General features: G+C 39.4%; 1 protein-coding gene across 1 annotated transcript in view; it reads left to right on the top strand.

The window, feature by feature from the left end:
• atp6v1ba (ATPase, H+ transporting, lysosomal, V1 subunit B, member a) overlaps positions 1–15,814 on the top strand; it is a 48,755-nt gene extending 32,941 nt beyond the window's left edge. The window contains exons 7-14 of the mRNA XM_037680961.1: positions 249–350; positions 1,408–1,505; positions 1,707–1,830; positions 3,803–3,953; positions 4,308–4,390; positions 6,625–6,729; positions 6,812–6,941; positions 14,832–15,814. Of these exons, the coding sequence (XP_037536889.1) occupies positions 249–350; positions 1,408–1,505; positions 1,707–1,830; positions 3,803–3,953; positions 4,308–4,390; positions 6,625–6,729; positions 6,812–6,941; positions 14,832–14,974 (936 nt within the window). The 3' untranslated portion in view covers positions 14,975–15,814. The remainder of the gene's footprint in view (positions 1–248; positions 351–1,407; positions 1,506–1,706; positions 1,831–3,802; positions 3,954–4,307; positions 4,391–6,624; positions 6,730–6,811; positions 6,942–14,831) is intronic.
• Positions 15,815–16,343: the final 529 nt, after the last annotated feature.

The following is a 16,343-nucleotide window of genomic DNA, read 5'->3' as shown; positions in this document are numbered from 1 at the left end:
TATATATATATATATATATATATATAAAGGGTGGAGTTTATTTGTAGAATTTTGGACAATTAAAATCACTGAATAAACTTTGACTACCATTACTGAATGTTTAGTCTTACAAGATTCTACTCTGAGTAAACTACCGGTAGTTTATGTTCATGAAACTTTGTCTTCTTCATCACTCGGACATTTACAGAGACTGGTGTCAGGAGACGTCTGGACAATCTGAACTAAGTTGTGTGTTATCACATTTCCAGATTGCTGCTCAGATCTGTCGTCAGGCTGGCCTCGTGCAGAAGTCCAAGGATGTGATGGACTACAGTGCTGAGAACTTTGCTATCGTTTTTGCAGCCATGGGGGTAAGCAGTTCAACTTCATCCTACTCCATACATGAAGTTGTTCAAACCCCCCACCCAATTTGCACCGCTAATCCCCTTTCTTAACCCCGATTTGACACCCTGGCTCCTCTCTCCTTCCCTGCTTTCTTTTATTCACTAGGTGATTTAACCTTTAAGCCCCTCTTGTTACTTCTGCACTTGTGAGCATATCCCCGGGCCATGTAGAGGGGTTACTAATTCAACAGGCCTTTTAACACTGACAGCCACGCAGTATCAAGTTCTCTGCCTTTCAGCTGCCCCTTCTGTCTGCTGTAATGCCTCGACCGTGACAACCTGACCTCCTCCAAACACACAGCCACACAAACATTTCCTCCATCCCTCCCCACATCTCACTGGTAACTCTGGTAGGAAAGTGTGAATAGTGATTTGCTCAAATCGGCACACGGATGTGAATTTTTAAAAAGGCCACAGCTTTTGCTGTAACATCGATGCATCTGTTTAGTGATGGTAAACAAGCAGATGGTGCACAAAACATTTATGTTTTCTGCTGTCTTCTTAATTTATTATTAGATACTTGTTCAATTTGACTGTACTTTCTTTAACCGATGTTCGTTTTATGTTTATAGCTGTATAGCTGTTTGAGCATTGAAATAAACCCCATCTGAATCAAAGAGCAAAGTATCATACAATAATAAGACTGAACAATCATGTCACTTGTGAAATTTTACTTTTTCTAAGCAAAACCCCCAAATCTTTCTGTGTTGGTTGCTTTAAATTAAATATATTCTGGGTTTTATTTTTTTACAGCTGTTTACAGATGTGATCCAATGACGGATCCAATCTTTCTTTTAAGCAGGGGTCCCCAACCTCCGTCGGTCCGTGGCCTGGTGGTTGGGGACCATGCGTTAAAGGCATTGTATCATTTAAAAATGAAAAAAGTAACTGTTTTTATTTTATTTATTTATTTACTTCACAATTAAGCCACAGCTTTTACTGATCTACTCAACCTGAGGATTTCAGTGAACCTGCACTGTTCTGATGATAATCCTCATCAAGATGCTTTATGAACTTGTCTTAGGTCAACATGGAAACTGCTCGCTTCTTCAAGTCTGATTTTGAGGAAAATGGCTCCATGGACAACGTCTGCCTCTTCCTGAACCTGGCCAACGATCCAACGTAAGCTCCAGTTGGAATTAACATCGAGCACATGCAGTTTTTTCCCTAATGCTTGAAAATGTATGGTTTTAATTTTGAGTTCCATTTTGCACACATGGGATAAGGTTTACTCTCTAGTTTGTTCCCTTAACTGTCAACAAGAGTAATGTTTTTGTACGTGTACATGTAATGGCTCGTGTTTTACTGTGCGTGTCCAACCAGCATCGAGCGCATCATTACACCCCGCCTGGCACTGACCACTGCAGAGTACCTGGCCTACCAGTGTGAGAAGCATGTCCTGGTCATCCTCACTGACATGAGCTCCTACGCTGAAGCTCTGAGAGAGGTACGGCTCGCTGTAATACACCCACTGTTCACATGCACCTTCTAATCTTTGTAGACTGACGTTCCTGGTTTTGTTTGCCAGCGGTCAGATCTTTAACTGTAGACATTATTCTTCTAAAAGTGTGGTCTCCTGTTGCTTGTGGTTGCATGCCTGTGCTTTAGAAATAATTAGTCAAACATCTTCAGGGTGCCAAGCTGTGCTTCTAGAAATTCCTTTAGCAAGTTTCTTGTTTCTGGCTCTCACAAACCAGTACATATTTACCCCAAATTTGTGGAAAATGTGTGTTTCATTGGTGTAATTTTGGAGACTTACGAATGCCAATCAATTGTTTTCTTATAGAATTAAAGAGATATGATATAGATATGATGCAATAAAAAAGTTACAGTAAGTTATATTTCAGTGCAATGAGATAAAATGTGATTCAATATGGTGTAATATGATACAATAAGGTACAATTTTATGCAATAAAATAACGTACAATGCAGGAAGATATGCAATACAATGCTATACTGTATGTTGCATTAACATACAATATTCTAATATACATTAGATATGTTTCAGAAACAAGCAAACAAAATAATAAAATAAATAAGGGCTTACTTTTATTTACACACATATGTACAGTATGTGTACATTAAAATTTTAGTTGATTTTTCTCAGAAGTTTGCTTTATAGAAGTAAAAAAAAAACTTTCATCCAAAAAGTCTAAAGGAGTGGGAGGAGAAGAGGAAACTGAGAAAAGGAAACGGCAAACGACTGAAATCACATAAAAAAATGAATTCTTGAGGAAACGAAGCCAAATACGGTTAAACATTGACTGTTTGCTGATTTCAATGATGCAATATCGATCTAGGCTCACTGCACACATTACAAACATTTACAGCATTTGAATAAGTTAGAAAGTACATGTTTTCATGAAGTTTGAACACATCCTGTTTGTACTCTGAAGACTGCAGCAGTGTAGAGCAGCATTAATGGACACTGAGCTGTGTTCAGGTGTTCTGCAGGAAGGGAGAAGAACAAAAGTGTCTTAAAGAAAGTATCGTAACTTGATTTCTAAGAAGTGGTCCTGATCCTCCTCCCCCTCACACTCTTACCACTGTCCTTCCTCTTGGTGCTCAGATGTCGGGCCCTCTCGTCTCAGCCCCGTGTGTTCGGGCTGATAATTATTTTATGTTACACAGTTTGCTGCTTCAGTATGTTGGCAGCACATTGAGAGTTTAAATAGTTCACGTGCATTCGTTGATCAAATTGTTCTGGATCAATAAATTGTTGATCAGTAGCTTTTCAAGGATTTTTTTTATTGTCATACCAGCTCACATTTTTGCATGTTTATGGTACAAAATTCGGACTCAGGTCCCAGATCAAGAAGCCTAACAATTAACAAATAAATAAATACAAGAGAGTATAAATATAATAAATAAATAAATCGTAAGATGAGGCGGAATTAAGTGCAGCTTGAGTTCAGCACTGACAGCTACTCTGAATGCCCTCAGCCACCTGCTTGAAGGGAGGGGAGGGGCCTGGAGCAGACTGTGTGCAGGATGAGTGGATTCCTTCATGATGCGGCGCCTCTTCATGACAGAGCTCCAAGACCAGCTCTCTGCAGCTTCCTTTTTTCTCGAACACACAGAGTCCTCCCCATGTTTATCCCGACCGATGGTCACGATCCGCTCAGAATAACTGAAGACCGTTGATCTGGAAAGCTGAGTCCGGCATGTTGTTGTTAAGCCACGTTTCCGTTAGGCAAAGAACAGCACAGTTCTTCATCTCTGTAGTAACACTCATCCTCAGATGTAACAAGATCACAGTCTGGCACAGTGGAAATATTTTTTATTCAAATTGGAGGAGACAAAAATGTAGGTTATTTTTGTCAACAATAGAAGATCAAGCAGTGATCATTTTCTTCATGTTTTTATTTTCAGAACGTCTCCGTGTTAAAAATGACAAATGTTTATTCCCAATCTGTCAGGTCTCTGCTGCCCGAGAGGAAGTGCCCGGCCGTCGAGGCTTTCCTGGCTACATGTACACCGATCTGGCCACCATCTATGAACGTGCCGGCCGAGTGGAGGGTAGAAATGGCTCCATCACCCAAATTCCCATTCTCACTATGCCTAATGACGGTGAGGGCAGCTGCAAAACCAGACAGCAGATTTCTTAGCATCAAGTTATTTATTAATAAGATCACAAAGTCATCAACAGTCTGCCTCAGAGGCCTGTAGCAACATTAGTGATGGTCCGACTCCTGCTCCTGTTCCCAGTAACTTTTACATTACTCATGGATGACATTAAATTTGACTGAGGTGCTTTTCAAAAATGGTAGCATATCTCTCTGTGTTGTTAGTTCTGCTTTGTAACAACATAGTAAATAAATATAATGTTTGAGAAATAAAGGAACTATCAGAATGTATCTGCCGCACAAGTTAAAAACGTTTGTTTTGGATTTGTTGGGATCAGTGTTTTTACATGTCCTGCAGATATCACCCATCCCATCCCTGATCTTACTGGATACATCACAGAGGGTCAGGTCTACGTGGACAGACAGCTGCACAACAGACAGGTATCAGCTTCTCCTAGACCATGTTTGAGAAGAAAATAACTCGTTTTTATTTTCTGCACACACAAAACAAAACATCATTCCCGAGTTCTGTTTTAGTGCACATTAAGGATGGCACTTCAGAGTCCACTTAGGTTGAGAGAACCATCTTAGTGGACAGAAGATCAACATGTGTGACCTGTGCTGAGACAGAAAGACTTCAGCTGCAGTGCAAAAAATGTCTCTCTGTCATTTAGACCTGCTTAATAAAGAGTCCATAGACACCTTCTAGTAATCCCAGTAATTAAAATAGCATATAAACTTCTTCATCTATCTTTGATTCAAAGTTTTATAATGTTTGTCTTCAGAAATAATCCTTTATGTGTAACCATTTTAGTTTCATTTGAAACCCCTCATTGTTTTCTGCCTGCAACCGTAGAAAAAAACATCCCATCATATGCTGGTGAAGATTCTCAGTCATCCAGGATATGATGAATTCAAAAAGCGTTAAATACAAAAACAACTGGACTTTATCCGAGGAGCTTTCTCAATTCAAAGAGCAGAGAGTGAGAGATTCAGGTTATAAGGCTGAGTGAGATAAGACACACACACATATGTAGATTGGCAATTCACACCTAAACAACATTAACAGTAAGAATCTTTTGTTCCTCTAATTCACAGACGAGGCCCCTCTGTTCCCATACGCTTTTTGGATCCTATCATATGATGTTTGGTGTCGTTGTGAAACTTGGGGTTTCCCCCTTTTTAAACGTACATGTAATGTTGGACCATGTAACACTGAAATACCATATGTTTTATATTTTAAGTTGACATTCTTTGTTCTTTTTCCACCATTACTGTACTTGCCGCCGTACACGTCGCATCTATTATGCGTCACCTCTGACAACCCGGAAACGTGGGTCAGTGTTTGCCAAAAATCAATTGGCTGCTAAATGGTGGCCGCAGGAGCGTGCACAGGAGGACTTTGACAATAATTTAACAAGATTACTACTTAAAACAATTATTTGTTTGTTTGAAATTATAATAAAGGTGTATCTCAGTTGAACTTTTCCTTAATAAATGCACTTTGACGGTCAAATCAGCTGCATTTCTCCTGGACGGCACAGTGAAATTCAGCTGATTTGACGTTTTCTCCAGGAGTTCTGGAGTGAGACAAAGTTGGCCTGTATGGCAAGCCAAGTGTCTCATTAATAGCCACTTTTACTTATTAATGGGACACTTGGCTTGCCATATTAGGCGAGGGCCCTCTAGTGGCTGAAAATGGTCGTGTTCAATATTTTCCATGTCAGAATGAATGAAATCGTCAGATCTCAGCCAAAAATTGGTTATAAATATGGGAAAATAACAAATACATTGCTTCACTGTATAAGGCGCACGACTTGCAAATTTATGCAAAAAGGTGTGAGTTATACAGTGAAAAGTACGGTAGTTGGCTCAAATCATCACCACTCCATTACTGTGCTCGCAGTTGGTGTGAGGTGTTGGTGCTCATTTGCTGTTGTTTTGTTTGTTTTTCAAAATAAGACACCATGCAATAAAGCCAAATATCCTCCCTTCAGTCCCATTTGTCCATACAACATTATTCTACAGGTCTTGTGGTTTGTTCAGATGAAACGTTGTAAATCTGCTGCTTTTAGAGAGAATGGGCTTTCTCCTATGGCCCTTCCAAACAAGCCAGACTTGTTCAGTCTTCTCTAAGTGTGTCCTGTTGTGAACTTTAACATTGATTGCCAGTTGAGGTCTGTAAAGTTTTGAGGTGGAGGTGTCACTTTTTATTTTTATTCAGTCATTTCTGCATGGTCTGACCTTGGGGTGAATTTGCTGGGGTGTCCACTCCTGGGAAAATTAGCAGCCGTCCACTTGTGAGCAGTCTTTCTTCCTGTAAATTGATGGACTTCAAAATGTTTGGAGATGACCTTTAATTCTTCCCACACTGATGGGCACACACAGTTGCTTCTCTATGGTCATTACTGATGTCTTCCCACCTCGGCATTGTGCCGATACACATGTATGCTCCAGAGCAGCAAACTGACAAAACTCCTGCTTTTACAGATGAACTCACACTGATGATGATCACTTAATGAAGTGTTAGCAATCAGCTGCTACTCTCCCTCTGAATTCTTCTAGAAACAGCCAAAATGGACTTGGATCACTTACAGCTTTGACATTTTTACTGATAGACTGTAAAATTAATTATCCTCCATCATAAAATAATCTCCTTTTATCTTGTCTTTCAGATCTACCCTCCTATTAATGTGTTGCCCTCGCTGTCACGTCTGATGAAGTCTGCCATTGGTGAAGGGATGACCAGGAAGGACCACGCTGATGTGTCCAACCAGCTGGTAATGAATCTCACCCATAGATAGTGATGTTTAATGAGTAGCTGCCATCATCATCATCAGTAACATGCTTGCCTGTTCGCAGTACGCCTGTTACGCCATCGGTAAGGATGTCCAGGCCATGAAGGCTGTGGTGGGAGAAGAAGCCCTCACCTCTGACGACCTGCTCTACCTGGAGTTCCTGCAGAAGTTTGAGAAGAATTTCATTGCTCAGGGTAAGAGTCAGTTTCAGGTATTGGAAACTTTACGACTCTATTTCATGCGGTCTCTTCATAAATGGATTCTGTTCCTGAGTTTGACTGTAAATACATCAACTTTAGGTTTAAATTTTCCTGGTTGCAGTTGTTCAAATCTAAAAGCTTGTCTTTATTTTTACTAAGAAAAAGTTTCAACCATATATAATGTCACCTGTTTACTCCTACTTCTGAGACAACAACATTTGTTGAAGCTCTTTTACTCCTTCATTCCTCCTTTACTTTACAAATCAGTTTAGATACTCCATCATGTTTCTAGTTGGGTTTATTAATTTTATATCTTTCACAGACAACTCCAGCTGAATGTGAGCTTTATTCGTGCAAAATATCTAAACCCCACAACTGGAAATCTCATTTAATCAGATTAAATAAACTTAAAGCTTGGCTGTTATTTGTTAGTTGCAACAGGGCTTTTTTTTTCACACCAAGTCATTCAAAATAACAACACCAAACAAAAGTTTAGAACTTGAATCAGATCTTTTCTTTTGATTTCAGAGAAGTGATAGAAAAAGTTGTAAAGTTTTCAGTTTGTTGTATTTCTCTAATTCTAAGTTTGTACTTGACTTGAACTTGACTGCCTTGACAATTAAAAACTGTTTTTTAGGGAAAATAAATGAAAAAATATTTTAAGAAATGATTAATATGATCACGAGCCACTTTCACTTCCTAGTAACATGTTCATACTTCAGACATGTAACATGTTACATGTTAATGTTACATGTTACATGTAACATGTTACTTGTGTCTGTTTTAGCAGGTAGTGTTGGAGCAGGAAGATGATATTTATTTAGAATTTACTCAAACTCCACATATTGTTTTTTCCACCGTACACGTTGCACCGCCCTATAAGTTGCATCAGTCCAAATATGTCTCAAAGTGGAAAAACACATAAATAAGTCGCTTCGCCGTATACGTCACATCTATTATGTGTCACTGCTGACAACCCGGAAATGTGGACTGAACCCAGAAATGTGGGACGGTGCTGTGCCAAAAATTGATTGGCTGCTAAATGGTGGCCGCAGGACATGCAAGGAAGGACTTTAACAAGAATATAACAGGATTAACATTTAAAAACAATTATTTGTTTGCTCGAAATTATAGCAAAGCTATGTCTGTTTAACTTTTACTTAATAAATGCACTTTGATGGTGAAATCATCTTCATTTCTCCGGGGCGGTGCAGCAAAATGCAGCTGATTTGACGGTTGCTCAAAGCGAGCTGGATGAAGGTGGCAGGCTGTGGCAAGCCGATTGTGTCATTAATAGACACTTTTGCCTATTACATGACACAACGGCATGCCGTACTACTCTGGTGCCATCTAGCTACTGAAAATGATAGTGTTCAATATTTTCAGTCAGAATGAATGAAAACGGTCATATCTCAACCAAAAATTGGTTTATAAATATGGAAAAATCCATAAATACGTTGCTTCAGCATAAAAGTCGCAGGGCATGCAAATTAGGAATGCGCAATATAAACGGTACACGGTAGAAACGATAGAAATTTTGCCTACGATAGATCTTCTACCGGCTAACTGCAGTAATGCTGTGTCTGAAGTAAAATCAGAGTTGTCAGATTTAATCGTTACTTTTTTTTAGCTGAAAACTGTGCGCAAGTGGCGTTAAAGTCTTTCCTTCGAGGGCTAAGTAGCGAAGCTACAAGCTAACGGCTTGCCGTAGTGTTGCCGTATTCTGACGAATGCGCAAAACGTTGAGTTCCGTCAAAAGTTTTTTTTTTCCCGTCGTAAGTTAAAGTAAGCGTTGGTCATCTTTAGAGAAACCTGCTCTCTGATCTGTGAAAAGAACACTGTGTTGTGTGATTTTACTGTGAGACACTTTGGTCAAAGCCACAGACTCATTTTGTGTCAGCTCTCCTTAAAGCGGAAGGAGTCGCCAACTAGAGGGTTGGAGGGTGAAGTTTCAGCGTGCACTTGCTGCTCTGTTGCTGTTCATTTCTTAAGTGAAGACTGGAAACTGTTAACAACATATTCTTTTGTTTAAAACAAATGGCTAAAACTACATTTGATATCTTTTGCACTGTTTTGCACTACAAGAAAGAAGCCTAATACTTGATTTGTTTATTATTTAAAAACTCTCTGGACCTAGTAGTGACATTTTCTTAATTCAAAATATATGATAGCAAAAGGACACCTTATGCTTTTTTAAATTCCTATTACAAGTTTTATACCAAAAACATATTGCAATATATATCGTTATTGCCACCCTTCACAAATCATATCTTGATATGAATTTTATGCCAGATCACACATTCCTAATGCAAATTATGCAAAAAACGCGACTTATAGGATGAAAACTATGGTACATGATTGGAACTGTTGCATAAAGTGTGTTTCTAATTCAGTACCTTACTTTGGAAAAAAATTGGGAGAAGTGGCGCAGAGGTTAGAGAAGGTGGGCCTGTGATCGGAAGATCGCTGGTTCAACTCCTGGTACCAGCAACATCATAATGAGGGTGGGATAGACGAAGCACCCACACCTGCCTCCACCCTCATTTCCCCCACTCTGGGCCCTTGAGCAAGGCCCTTAACCCCCACCATCTGCTCCCCTGGGCGCCCTAGATAGCAGCTCTCTGCTCCACACAGAGGGCTGTGGTAGCTCGGTGTCTGTGGTTGTGACAGGAAGAACATCTGGTGTAAAAATAGTTGCCAAGTCTTCGTGCGACAGTTCATTGTGGTGACCCCTGAAGAAGAGAGCAGCTGAGAGAGGAAAAAAAAAATTGGAATAAAATTACTTGTATGGGAGTTTAGGTTGGATCAGTTTATTTTTCTTTATTTCTACGTAGAAAGTTTGGGTTTACAAATACGTTGCCTATAAAAAATATTCATCCCCTTAAATGTTTGACCATTTTTTTCTGTTATAAATCAATCACAGTCCATCCATCATCTTTACCCGCTTCTTCATCCTTTTCGGGTCACAGGGGTCACTGGTGCCCATGTCCAGCCATCACCGTGTGAGATGCGGGCGACACCTGGACATGTCTTCAGTCCATCCCAGGGACATATAGAGTCAAACAAGGCAAACAACCATTCACTCTCTCACTCTAGGGACAGTTTAGTTACCAATCAGCCTAACATGCATGTTTTTGGTCTGTGGGAGGAAACTGAAGAAAACCCACTCATGCATGGAGAGAACATGCAAACTCCACCCAGAAAGATCCCTGGTTGGAATTTGAACCAGCAGCCATCTTGCTTAGATGCAACAGCTCTACCAACTGATCCACCGTGTCGCCTCAGTCAGTCAATATAAATAAAATAATAAATATTGGTCTTTTTCTGACCCGGAACTCTCTTCAGTGGTGAAGTGAAGTAAACTTTTACAAAGTAATGCCAATTAAATAAAAAATGTTGTGTGAAAAAGGCCAGTTTGTGCTGACCATGACAGATTTATAACAGCAATAAAAAGATAAAACATCCACGGGGGTGAATACTTTTATAGATGTTGTATTTCTTCCTTCCTGAGTGACTAAACAAAAGCTTAAGGCTGTTTAATCTTTTTGGTTGCATGCAATGTTTTATTTCCTCTTCTCAGCGCCAATGGATTCCACAGGAAAATAACCATCACAGAGAGGCGACAAGGGAAATGGAAAGAAAAATATTTTTGTCTCAATTGCTTCAAAGTAACACCACCCACATATTTTCAGTACAAATACCTTCAAAAGAGAGAAAACTGTGTCCAGAATGAGGAGAACTCTGACCTTTTAGTTATAAAAAAAAAAAAAAAACAATCAGCTGAAGGAATCCAACAATTTCATTTTTGATTGAGTTTAATCTCAGTGGAGCAGAACTTCACAAACATCTGAAGCAGAGTTTTCAGGTTTTAACAAAGGCCAGTTCCGCCAGTCTGTGTGATCTTCATCAGGTTTGGAGCTGCACTCCAGTTATTAGCAATCACTGTTTTTTGTTTAGAAAGTTTTTTTAATTATTAAAAAAGCAAGCAGAATATGAACAAAAGTTTAATTTTGTGCTTTGATCCTTCTGTTTGACCTTCATAATTAAGGCTCAAATAAAACAAGCAGAAAATGCTGCAGTCAAACAACACCTTTGTTTGGATCTCTGAGATCAAACTCAAATCAAACAACTTGTTTTAAGCTAAGTTATTTGTCTACTTTTTAATATAATTTAATAAATTCCAGAACAATATTTGCTTTCAGACAGTTTTTATAATAAAGTTTGACTAAATTTTTAGAAACACTTTTCAGTTTATCACCCATTAGTTTTGTTAAACTTACAAACCGGATTCCAAATAAGTTGGGACACTAAACAAATTGTGAATAAAAACTGAATGCAATGATGTGGAGGTGCCAACATCTAATATTTTATTCAGAATAGAACACAAATCACGGATCAAAAGTTTAAACTGAGAGAATGTATCATTTTAAGGGAAAAATCTGTTGTTTCCAAATTTCATGGTGTCAACAAATCCCAAAAAAGTTGGGACAAGTCCATTTTTACCACTGTGTGGCATCCCCTCTTCTTCTTACAACACTCAACAGACGTCTGGGGACAGAGGAGACCAGTTTCTCAAGTTTAGAAATAGGAATGCTCTCCCATTCATGTCTAATACAGGCCTCTAACTGTTCAATCGTCTTGGGCCTTCTTTGTCGCACCTTCCTCTTTATGATGCGCCAAATGTTCTCTATAGGTGAAAGATCTGGACTGCAGGCTGGCCATTTCAGTACCCGGGTCCTTCTCCTACGTAGCCATGATGTTGTGATTGCTGCAGAATGTGGTCTGGCATTATCGTGTTGAAAAATGCAAGAGAAAAGAGAAAGAGATGACGTCTCGATGGGATCATATGTTGTTCTAGAACCTGAACATAATTCTCTGCATTAATGGTGCCTTTCCAGACATGCAAGCTGCCCATGCCACAAGCGCTCATGCAACCCCATACCATCAGTGATGCAGGCTTCTGAACGGAGCGTTGATAACAACTTGGGCTATCTTTGTCCTCTCTGGTCCGGATGACATGGCGTCCCAGTGTTCCATAAAGAACTTCAAATCGTGACTCATCTGACCACAGAACAGTCTTCCATTTTGCCACACTCCATTTTAAATGACCCCTGGCCCAGTGCAAATGTTTGAGCTTGTGGAGCTTGCTTAGAAATGGCTTCTTCTTTGCACTGTAGAGTTTCAGCTGGCAACGACGGATGGCACGGTGGATTCCTGTTTGAGGTGCAGTGACGTTTAAGGGCCCGGAGATCACGAGCATCCAGTAGAGTTTTACAGCCTTGACCCTTACGCACAGCGATTGTTCCAGATTCTCTGAATCCTTTGATGATGTTATGCACGGTTGATGATGATAACTTAAAAGTCTTTGCTATTTTACGCTGGGTAACACCATTCTGGTATTGCTGCACTGTCTTTCTGCGCAACAATGATGGAATTGATGATCCTCTTACCATCTTGGCTTCTGAGAGACACTGACACTCTGAGAAGCTCTTTTTATACGCAGTCATGTTGTCAGTTGACCTAATTATTGTTAATTGGTCTTCCAGCTGTTAGTTATATGTTCAATTTCCTTTTTCCAGCCACTTATTGCTACTTGTCCCAATTTTTTTGGGATTTGTTGACACTGTGAAATTTTGAATCAACATATTTTACCTTTAAATTGTTACATTTACTCAGATTAAACTTTTGATCTGTCATCTATGTTATATTACGAATAACATATTGACAGTTGCCATCTCCACATCATTGCATTCAGTTTTTATTCACAATTTGTTTAGTGTCCCAACTTTTTTGGAATCCGGTTTGTACTCCATCTTTGTGTTTTTATACAGGTGCTGGTCATAAAATTAGAATATCATGAAAAAGTTTATTTATTTCAGGGTGCATTCACACTAGCCCTGTTTAGTCCGCTTTAATCAAACTCTAGCCCGTTTTCCTGCTGACTTGACAGTTGTCCAAAAGACGACCATTGATGCCTTGCACAAGGACGGCAAGACACAAAAGGTCATTGCTAAAGAAGTTGGCTGTTCACAGAGCTCTGTGTCAAAGCACATTAATAGAGGTGAAGGAAAGGAAACGATGTGGCAGAAAAAAGTGTACAAGCAATAGTGATAACTGCACCTTAGAGAGGATGGTGAAACAAAACCCATTCCAAAATGTGAGGGAGATTCACAAAGAGTGGACTGCAGCTGGAGTTGGCGCTTCAAGAACCACCACGTTCAGACGTATGCAAGACAAGGGGTTCAGCTGTCACATTCCTTGTGTCAAGCCAGTCTTGAACAAGAGGCAGCGTCAGAAGCGTCTCGCCTGGGACTTCTGCTGAGTTGTCCAAAGTTATGTTCTCTGATGAAAGTAAATTTTGCATTTTCTTTGGAAATCAAGGTCCGAGAGTCTGGAGGAAGAGGAGAGGCACAAAATTCATGTTGCTTGAGGTCCAGTGTCAAGTTTCCACAGTCACTGATGGTTTGGGGCCATGTCATCTGCTGGTGTTGGTCCACTGTGTTTTCTGAGGTCCAAGGTCAACACAGCTGTCTACCAGGAAGTTTTAGAGACTTCATGATTCTTGCTGCTGACCAACTTTATGGAGATGCAGATTGCATTTTCCTACAGGACTTGGCATCTGCACACAGTGCCAAAGTTACCATTATCTGGTTTAAGGACCATGTTATCACTGTTCTTAATTGGCTAGCAAACTCACCTGACCTTAACCCCATAGAAAATCTATGGAGTACTGTGAAGAGGAAGATGTGATACACCAGACCCAACAGTTCAGAAGAGCTGAAGGTCACTATCAGAACAACCTGGGCTCTCATAACATCTGAGCAGTGCCACAGACTTGAACTCCATGCCACGCTGCATTGCTGCAGTAATCCGGGCAAAAGAAGCAACAACTAAGTATTGATGCTGTACATGCTCATATTTTTCATGTTCATACTTTTCAGTTGTCCAACATTTCTAAAAATCCTTTTTTTATTGGTCTTAAGTAATGTTCTAATTTTGTGATATACTGAATTTGGGTTTTTTATTTGTTGTCAGTTATAATCATCAGCATTAAGAGAAAAAAAACATTTGAAATATATCAGTCTGTGTGTAATGAATGAATATTAATATACAAGATTCACTTTTTGAATGGAATTATTAAAAATAAATCAACTTTTTCATGATATTCAAATTTTATGACCTGCACCTGTAGATTTGTTAACTTATCTTTGTTATTTAAAATTATTTATTAATTATCTCTTGACTTACCAAACCACGAGGAATAATCTGATTTAATGTAAAGTGTAGTAAACAAACAAACAAACAAAGAAACAAACAAACAAAAGTCCACCAAACTTTTAATTCAGTTCCTTTTCTTTATATTTCCCAATGGCCAGTTCACAACAAAGAAAGTCGGAGCAGAGGGTAAGGACGTCCAATTGTAGCGTTGTTGGACAGGTTTTATCACCTCGCCACGTTTCATGCCAGAGTTTATAGCTGAGATGTCCTAATGGGGATAAAAGATCTAAAATAACATCGTGCCCTGAATGACTCTCAGCTACTACCACACCAAACCTTCACAACATCTGTACAGCTGGGTTATAGCTATTTTTGTTAAATGATGAAGTTCATCTATGGCAGCCATTTCGGGGAACAAAAAACAATCCAGGTATACATCCTGCAGGTTTCATTAAAACTCAACCAGTGGTTTATGAAATATTTTGCTGACAGAATGCTCACGCTGACACATGCAAAACAATGTGCATATTTTAACGACGAGCAAAAATAATAAACTGAATTACAAAAGGCCAATTAAAACAGTTTTCTATTCTAGGAATCAGTGGAATGCAGGAACTTTTCACCTCAGCTTTAATGTGATGTTCTGTCCCCCCCACACCCCCACAGGCCCGTACGACAACAGGACGGTGTATGAAACCCTGGACATCGGCTGGCAGCTGCTGCGAATCTTCCCCAAAGAGATGCTCAAGAGGATTCCTCAGAGCACTCTGGCTGAGTTCTACCCCAGGGAGTCCGCCGCCCGCCACTGAGGCATTCTTACAGATCTTCTGCTTCAAGCCTGCCCCCCCCCCCCCCCCCCCCGCATTGCTGTTTATTTCCTCCTCACCCCACAGCCTTAGACTTCAAGGGAGTGTTAAAGGCAGATGTTCGTCAAGCCTCCACCCATCCCAGACTCCACTTCCTCTTTCTCCTCCTCCTTAGTCGTCTTTATTTCCATGAATCATTGCACCCTGTGGCACCCCCACCTCCCCACCCCCAAACAAGAACAGGGCAAAAATCCCCCCAGTGCGTAGGTGTACCGTAGTGTATCAGTGTTCTGAAGTTGTGGATGAAGTGTCGATGGTTCCATTACCTACTTTTGATCACATATCACAATAATTTTAGATCAGTCTTTATTTATTTGCTTATTACTTCTGATTCTTCTTCTTTTGTTTCTCTCTTTTAATAAATGCTTTGTATCCCCACCCCCCGGTAAGAAGAGGATCAATGTCACCGTATCGCTGTTAGCTGAAGGCGACTTTTTTTAAACCTGTACGCTTATGTTTCTGATCATTGTGCATCAGTTTATTTCAGAAAGCTGCTGTATCGTTCCATCTTTTTCTGATTTTACATTTCAGCAGAACATTTAATAAACGGATGAACTAGGGCCACAAGCAGAGATCAAATTTTACTCTATGTTCCCAAATAACTTTCACTTTTTTGTTGTTCCCTCTCATAAAACATCGTGTTTACATCTTTTGTGTTTTGTTGACAAAGTAAGACTATATAAAAGTATATTAAACATTCCCAGCTGTTTGCAGTAATTATGTTTGTTGTGCAGCCATAATGTTTTGTGAGTGTATGTATCTGTGAATAGATTAAATTATACGGGAAAATGTTTCATCTTGTCTTTATTGTGACCTCTTACAGTTACAAACTTTATTATTTGTCTAAGAACTATATAAGTTAAATGTACAAAGGCAGAAGTCTTGTTTGCTTTCATGAATAAATTAAATCTTTATGATTTTCAGTGTGTAGATGAACATATGCTGCTTATATATTCATAAATTAAACGGATTCTTTCATTTTTCTGGACTGTATAATGTACGTGCATTGAATTTAATAAAATGTGGACGGAAACGTGTTTATCTTTGACTCACCAACGACAGTGGGTCATTTATTTAAAAACGATTTAAACACATCACACATTTACATTAATTTGGCAAAATGATTTCAATAACAACATAATTAATCAGCTTTACAACCAGGAAAACCATACGGCCATGATTTTCCGTTGCTTCACCACAGACATTTCTGAAAAATATCTGGATTAATTTGCTAGCAGATAGAAGAGTTTAAAGATGGAAAATGAAGTTTATCTTGAGAGAGATGGGTGAGGGAATTTGTCTGTTTTAACCA

Source organism: Nematolebias whitei, chromosome 1 (assembly GCF_014905685.2).
Source record: "Nematolebias whitei isolate Nwh7 chromosome 1, NemWhi1, whole genome shotgun sequence".
Classification (NCBI taxonomy): domain Eukaryota; kingdom Metazoa; phylum Chordata; class Actinopteri; order Cyprinodontiformes; family Rivulidae; genus Nematolebias; species Nematolebias whitei.
This window is presented reverse-complemented; position numbering and strand designations above follow the sequence as displayed.